The following is an 8,531-nucleotide window of genomic DNA, read 5'->3' as shown; positions in this document are numbered from 1 at the left end:
TCCATATTCATAGGAAACAACCTGTGCTCAACCCTTCACCTTTATATCAACAAGGCCAATTGAAACATGACAAATTTCTCAAATCCATCAATCTTAAGAAATTGATTGTTCAATATGAATAAAAGCTTCAGATTTGCCCACATATATCAATTTAAATATCCTAACCGTTGTTCATTCCAAATGAATTTTGGCTAGTCAATATATAAATTTTAAATCGAGGAAAATGGAAATTAAGCCCATAAGACCCATAACAATGAACTCAAACTAATAACACTGACAACATAATTTATGAGAGGTGAACCGGATGTAAAACATGTGAAAGATGGCCACTTCTCCCCTTACCAAAAAATTCACTACAGAGCAGCAAAATCTTCAATTTTCTCAACATAAAAAGCCCTAGGTATAGAAGATAATTTGGAAAGCTCTGTTAAAAGTGCCGTGTTTAACAACTACAAATGCAACAGTAATGAGAATAAAGTCTGCATACCACTAAAGCATTGAATTCTGTCTCTTCATCTATGGCACGGACAATAGCAGGGTCCTCCAATAGATCCTATTCAAAGGAGAAAAGTGCTTTTTATGTTGTCTAGAATAAAAAGCTAAATTCCAGACACTTCTACATTAAAACTCTTTTCTAAAACTTGAACAATTTTAAAGCATGGCCTACAGATACACCATTTTCTAATTTTAAAAATTATGAAAATTGTCCCGGATCTTGCATCAGCATATTGGACGAGATGAAGCTATTGTATCATGAAACATGAGAATTTACAAAAAGTACTGCGAGATGCTACGTGAGAAAAAAAATTTTTTTTTTCAGATTAGGCACAATTATTGGTGTGATGAGCATATATAGGCATTCTCCCCCTTAACTCATGATGAATATGTTATCAAGAGATGCGAGATAATTTTCATGTAGCATGTTACTAGTATCTTATCATGTAATGTGGTGCAAAGTCCATGGTTCATCTTCAACAATGATTTTGTGCCTGCAGCAGCAATAGTCAAAAAGCCTCAGACAATTAATTAGATGCAAAGATTTCACGTTGAATACACTTTTCCTGTACGTATATTCTTCTTTTTTCACTTCGCATCCTTTACCATAAATTTGGGAATGGAAAACCTATCCTATGCATTACCTTTGACAAGGATATCAGAACCGTAAACATCTTCTAAGTGCAATGGCTCTACTGTGATTTCACAGAAAAAGATTGTTTTTCTTTTTTTTTTTTTCCTTTGGTGCAGAAGCGCTTAATAGGACCGAATAAGACAACAAGAACTAATAACAAAGATAAAGCATCACAATTTGATCCCAAGTTTTACATGAATCGGAAAAAACAAGCCTAAATCCATGGGAAATGCGGGATCGAATCGATTATAAAGAAATCAGATAAATTTATAAATAAAGGGACACGAACACACGATAAACCTAATCTTACTACAAACAAAAAAAAGCCTCAAATTTTTCAAGCCAAAATAAAGAGAACAACAAAAAAACAATAATCAAAAAGGATTTGCCATACACCAAAAAAGATGCCCATTTAAAAGCACCTCAAGAGGATATATTCATACATGTTGATTTATTCTATTTCTAGCACAATCATATTTCCATTATGTCAAGATAGTTGCAATCATAAATAAGATATTTTATTCGTCTCTTCTTCTCTTTTTCTTTGATTTAAACCTCTCTCCTCCACTCTCTAATTTCCTTCGAAGCCGCTTGCATCTAATAGAAACTAGTAGAAATTCAAATATTGCGCAATTTGCTCCAATGCTTATACTTGGTTCCATAATCCTCTCCTATTTGTAGGATTTTAGAAAAGTGATTTAAAATCTAAATTTGGTTTAAATTTAAACATAGAGTAATCCAAAATACCAAACTTTTTATCAAACATTTCGATCGGATTCATCATCATCATCACAACCACCACCACCATTGTCATCTATTATGACGATGATGATGATGATGATGATGATGGTGATTATTATTATTATAGTAAAGTATAATACATTAGGGTGAACGAGAAATAAATTCTTTCCACAATTCTAAATGGTATCAGAGATCTAAGAAACCTATTTCGTTAGAGTTCGAGGCCATAGCCCTATTCTTCAATTTGCGTCGTCTATACCTCCTTTAAAATAGTTGAGGAACAATGTGTCGAAGTGTCCTTGGTGTCTACAGCAACGGCTCCATCCAACAAAAGCTCCGAACCAAGCTTCCTCGTCACTGTTGATGACGACAAACCCATAGATATCTCCGTCGTTGTCTTTCAACACTCATGTATACATGATCTATCTCCTCTCGTACGCACGAGTAATTGCTTCATCTCTCATAAGCTTTAGGTCACTAGTTTGTCTCTGACTCGTCGTCCGGCTGTTAAGTAGCTGGAGGTCAAAAGTGTTGAGGTATCCTCCGTGTCTTCAGCGAAGCTACGAACCAAGCTTCCTTATCATCGTTAACGATGACAGACGCATAAGAATATCTAATGTTGTCTTTCAACGATAACATATGCACAAGACGTTTCCACTCATACACATGAGCAGTCTCCTCTCATACATATGAGCAACTGCTTCGCCTCCTCGCGTAAGCTTGAGGGCAGTACTTCATCTTGGACTCATCGTCCCACCCTTCCTCATGTCGAGGTAACTCCATCTCCAACTCATTGTATGAATCTTCTGCTAGAGCTCGTTGCTTCATCACCTCACAAACGGGATTACAGTGCTCGTCGTCCAGCTCTTTCACTCGAACAGAACACTCCTTTCTGTTTGTTTTTTCCGCTCAACCAGAACGCTCCGTTCAAACAGTTTAACAAATCATAGAGTTGTTCCCGCTTCAGTTCGTTATGGTTCCCTAAAGTAGCAATTGATCTCCGATCTACTTAGTCAGAGAAAGTAGTCGACCTAACTTGACTCAAAGATCTTTATCAACAACCATGAGTTGTGTCATCCAAGGGATCCTTGTAGGTCTGTGGTGGATATTTATCTGAGGGAACAAACTTAAGTCGACAATAGCGGACAAAAGACTTTATGTCAATCAATTGTTACACTATGGTTCCCAACTCAAAGAATAGAAAGTTGTTGGGGAACACATGAGTTGCGGCCAAGACAGAAATTTAATAGTGTCATTTGACGGCAACACCCGGTTAAAGGATTAATCAAAAATGCTACTTTGTGGTGCCTTTTGACGATATAACCACGCAAACAAAAGACTTAGGTCACGTCCATATTGGCATATAATTTCTTTATTTGTGATATAAAGATATATTTGATATAACATTCACTCTTTAAGTGCTAAAATCAACCAAAAATTTATCACTTAACATACTGTTGTGGAAGGTGGATGTGAAATTGTGATTAATCATACTTGAATATTTTGGTTATTTCGGTCAATAAAAAGATGTATACTAGAGCTGTTACTAGTGTTCAAACTGAAGGAGGATTGAACAAATATTTTCTTATTTCTGTTGGATTACATCAGGAATCGACTTTAAGCCCATATCTTTTTGCTTTAGTTATGGATGGTCTGACTGGACATTTACAAGAGGATGTACCTTGGTGTATGTTTTTTGTCGATGATATCCTTCTCGTGGATAAGACTAGAGAAAAAGCCCAGGAAAACTTGAATTATGGAGGTCTACATTGGAGTCTAAAGGGCTTCATTTGAGTAGAACTAAAATTGAATACATGAAATGTAATTTTAGTAGCAGTAACTCTAGTGATAGAAGTGTAACTTTGGGTGATCAAATTATTAAAAGATGCGAACAATTTAGATATCTCAGGTCTGTTGTTCAAAGTGATGGTGATATAGATAGGGATGTTAATAGTAGAATTCAAGTTGGTTTGTTGAAGTGGAAGAATGCTTCGGGCTATGGGCTATTTGCGTGATAGAAACGTGCCGCTTAGACTGAAAAGAAAATTTTATAAGATAGTGGTGAGACCTACAAACCTATATGGCGTTGAATGTTGGCCTTTAAAAGAGAAGCATAATACTAAGTTAGGAATTGTCGAGATGAGAATGATTAGGTGGATGAGTGGCTTTACGAATATATACGTGATAGAGGTGGTGTAGCTCCAGTGACAGGCGAAATTAGAGAGAGTCGTCCTAGATGGTTTGACCACATTAATCATTGACCATCTGATGATCAGATTAGGAGAGTAGATGTTTTAGATTCGACTTATGTAAAGAGAGATAGAGGTAGACCTAGGAAGACTTACGCTTATTATACAAAAAATGATCTTCATTTATTAGAACTAAATGAAAATATGACACTGAATAGGACGCAATAGAGAAAAATGATTCATGTAGCCGACCCCACGTAGTGGGATTAAGGCATTGTTGTTGTTGTTATTGTTGTTGATTTTAAAAATTGACACCACTGATTGAAATTCACAATCAATACGTCACAATCAATATTGCCTTCATCAGGGATTTAAACATTTAAAACTTTTATATTTAAAGAGCATTTGATTTTATTAGTTTAGGCTTTTTTTTTTTAATATGTAAGTTCCGTCAACTCATATCCTTATAAGAAGTATGATCAAACTGGGTGATTTGAGCTTATAAATTCTTATTTCAAAATTTGGACATATAGTTTGAAATTATTAGAGTCGTTAAGTCCAATCCTTACGAGGATGAGGATCAAACTAGTTGGGTATGACTTACAACTTTGTTCTCTATATAGGTAACTCCAATTGAAAACTTGCATAACTTGTCTTGAATTCAATTTCAAAATAGGAGTTTTAACTATAGAAAAATCAAAGTTTTTCTTAAAATAATTTTGCACGAATATTAGAACAAAAACTACTGAGTACAAGTTTACTTCGACCCACGAAACATTCTCAAACCATTCAATTTTAAATATTTAGTTTATTTTGGTGGAGCACCTATGGGTAGGATTTTATATGTTTGTATAGTTTTGAGAAACTTGTAGGATTTAAATGAATTGGATAATCTCTAAAATATGAAATTGATAGATAGTTTGTTTCAAATAGGTAGATGCACAAATCTGAAATCAAGCATGGGTGGCTTATTTATGTAAATGTCCTGAAACATGCACAACTTGAAAATAAAAAATTTCTACTCATACAAGTTTTAAAATATTCTCACAAATCTCCAAGAGTTGCATTTAACTTAGAAAATATTATTGAAATTTGTATGCCTTGAAATTATTTGAATTTTGAAACATTCATAGAAATTATTATAATTTCGCATTTACATAACTTCATTATTGGGCTTAAAAATAATCGTCTTTTGTTAGCTAAAAGACACATTGCAAATTCAATGGTAAGATTGAAAATTTTTGAAATTCTCATGCTGGAATTATTTTTGAACCCTATATATTATGAAAAGAGCAGCTCGTGGCTCCTTACACGTTAAAAGTTAAAAAAAGGTGCAGAGATGAGGAGGGATAGTGAAACCCCGACTAGTAACAAAACAGAAAAATCAAAACCTAGGGGTTTCATTGTCCGCATTACAACACCACGCAAAAAGCTTAAAATATGTGTAGACCCTAAAAGTATACCAACGAAAGAAGTATACCCAAAATATACATGTATACCAAACTCCAGAACAAAAAATAAAGTAAAAATTATTTAAACCGAAAGAGCTAAGTCCAAGATATATCCAGCGACTCCTGCCAAAAACATGCAAATCGATCGATGTCAGCATCAATAATATTCAAGTAATATTGGGCATGACAATGTAGGCCAATTTCTATTGACAGCTCCCAAAAAAACAAAATTCATCTTCCATGGAATAACCATAAGCGGGCAGTACAGGTATAAAGCATATGAGTTCCATATTTCCAGAAATATGTAAAAGAACTCCCTGCCAAAATAGTTAATAAAATACAATATAGCAGGTAACTATAATTATGCATTAATAGCATATTATCACCTCCCAAAAAAACCCTTAAAAGAGGTGGGCAACCTAGGACTTAAATATTATTTTTTGGCCCTATACCTAGTCGATATAGGACTATTTGTCCGTAAAATTCTCCTCCACCCAACCCAATCACGTGACGCCCTCGTCACGGATCGACTCCACCGAGGGTCCCATTGGACCATGGAGAGCACACCTGACAAATAGTAATCTGCACTGATACCACTTATCACTTCCCAAAAGCGGCCTTAAGAGAGGTGGGCAGCCCAGGACTTAAATACTGTTTTTAGGCCATACACCTAGTCGATGTGGGACTACGTGACAATATGACCATCAGGAGAAATCATCCAGTCACCAAATAAGTGTAGAGCCCCAATAACCGTAATGATGAGACCTCTCACCCAAAGACAAAATAGTGACCAGCAGATTGATCCAAAGCTCAGTGCAAATAATAAGCTGGCCCCCGAAACATAAGCCAAGCCAAAGAATTCTACCAGCGAGCCCGCATACAAACAGACCAAAAGAAGACAAAGAAGTCGAAAAATTAAATTATGTGTAGCAATGATATCCTGCATCCAATCGTAAATGTCAGTCCCCAAAAAACTCCAGAATACCCAAGCTACTAATCAAGCATTGCTCATACCAAGGAAAATGGCCACTGCCAAGCCTAAAACCCATGCTAAATAAACTCCAAAAGAAATTGAAGTCACAATAAACATGCAAAGAAACCACCTCAGCACCAAAATCCTTCCAAGCATCAATCATGATACATTCTTCCCAATTGTGCAAAGAAAATGGAGACCTCAAAAAACCATAATCATGCCCATGTGACTCTACCAAAAAAATACACCATAAGCTTAACAAAATAAGCCCGAATAAAGTGCAAATAATGAGAGCCACCGTAAGGCATCCTTGTAGGAGAGTCCAACCCACCAAAAAAACTACAAATGGTTCCAAAACTAGAAGAAAAAAGAAAAAAATTATTAGATACTAAAATAAAAAGCCTAAGAGTGTCGAAATACACAGTATCAGATGGCTGGAGAGTGACCCAATTTGATTTTGCCTCTGCCTCTAGTTCTAGGGTAGGAGTAAGCTAATAAGCTGGTAAGATGATTGTCATTGCCAGTAGTATCATCCAATATGTTCCCGAGCTGAAGTCGGCCTCCATTCTTCTTCTTCCGCCTGGAATAGACCTGGCATTCCTCTTCCGAAGAATTAGTCTGATGGGGTGGTAGAACTAAAGCAGAATGGTTATCAACCGTATTACCCACAATAAGTTCTAGTATATATGAAGTATGAGTTGCCTCTACACTGAATACTTCCTGAAGAAGTGGAGCTATGAGGCTCTCCTTATTATCAGTCTGAACACTACAATTTGTAGGTAATAGTACATTAGTATTATTTTTTATGGGGTTTGAAGGTATCAGCATCACATCACTCGCAGTAACAGTAACAACAGTGTCATGGGGGGTTTCTCAGAGACAGTAGATACCTCATGTCTGGTAGTATCCTCCCCAGGTAGAACTAAAATGTCCAGAGCAGTGGAATTAGACCCAGTCTTATTCACTTGAACCTTAGATTTCAAATTTGGATAAAATTTGCGGCATTTATCAAGGACATGACCAAACATCTTACAGTGGGTACAATATGAGGGTCTGTGCTTCATAACGATTTGTTGTCAATAACCATTATGGGTTGTGCCCAGCCAGACTTCAGTAATATCAGGTAAACTAATATCCCTTTCCACAAGTATTATGGCCACCAACTGTCTGGTTAGGTTGAAAATAGGCAAATATAGTTTCAAAGGATTCTCGCAAGAGAAAAACTATGACCCCAATAGAGTAGAGAACTTGATGATTAAAAAAAATGCAGCTTGAGACCGGGTAAACTAAATCATACTGGTACAGTGGGTATTACCGGTATAGTGAGAGTTTCATGATTTGGGTCGAAATCAGGAGACCACTTAAGTAGCTTCATAGGTTTACCAGCAATGTTAAGATATTTTTTGGAGAAAATCCGAGTGAAGTCTTTAGGCACGGTTAACTAAATCAATACATGTCTCTCATCCATAAGCCCCACTTTCCACTTTCCTGCTAATTTCAGGTCATCAAAACTTTTCCTAATAACCTCCATAGGTGGGTGTCCCTACTGAAATTTTTCAATGAGAGCAAACTTGAATTTGTCAGTCATGGTTGAAATTTCTGACTCTGAGAAAAAGAGTCGTCTTCCCACTTTTTTTGCTTGTATTCTTAATAAAGGGGCAGTCACCTGTACCATCACGATTCTTCTTATAACTTGAGGGGAACGCAACCAACGTCTCCCCCTGCGGATTACTCACAACGTGGGCAAAGGAGATTTTGCCTGATTCACCATGAAGAAGGAAGCTCCACCGAGAAGCCAATCGGGCAGAGGGCCGAAGAAGTCGGGGCGCTGCGCAGAAGACAGTAAACCGCAAACAGGTGACGCGAACTGTAGGATACAGACGTCGTTCGCGGACGATTCTCGTGTGAAGCTTCTTGTTACTGTTTGGCTTCGTTCATGGACTCAGTCGAGCCCTAGTCATCTCCCTCAATCAAGCCCTAACCAAGCGTCGAATAAGAAGAGACACGAGGATTGAATCGAGCGAGTCGTAGGGAGTATATCCTTCTCG

General features: G+C 36.8%; 1 protein-coding gene across 1 annotated transcript in view; it reads right to left on the bottom strand.

Annotated features, from left to right (window-relative positions):
- Positions 1-427: 427 nt before the first annotated feature.
- The window catches only part of LOC110038248, a gene marked incomplete at its 5' end in the record, with an annotated part of 81,978 nt that continues 73,874 nt past the window's right edge, over positions 428-8,531 (bottom strand). Inside the window, one exon of the mRNA XM_020743017.1 lies at positions 428-553. Within this exon, the coding sequence (XP_020598676.1) occupies positions 443-553 (111 nt within the window). The remainder of the gene's footprint in view (positions 554-8,531) is intronic.

The sequence above is a fragment of the Phalaenopsis equestris genome, unplaced genomic scaffold (assembly GCF_001263595.1).
Source record: "Phalaenopsis equestris unplaced genomic scaffold, ASM126359v1 Scaffold232308, whole genome shotgun sequence".
In the NCBI taxonomy this organism is placed as follows: Eukaryota; Viridiplantae; Streptophyta; class Magnoliopsida; order Asparagales; family Orchidaceae; genus Phalaenopsis; species Phalaenopsis equestris.
The sequence above is the reverse complement of the archived record's forward strand: the minus strand, read 5'-3'. Positions and strand labels throughout refer to the sequence as shown.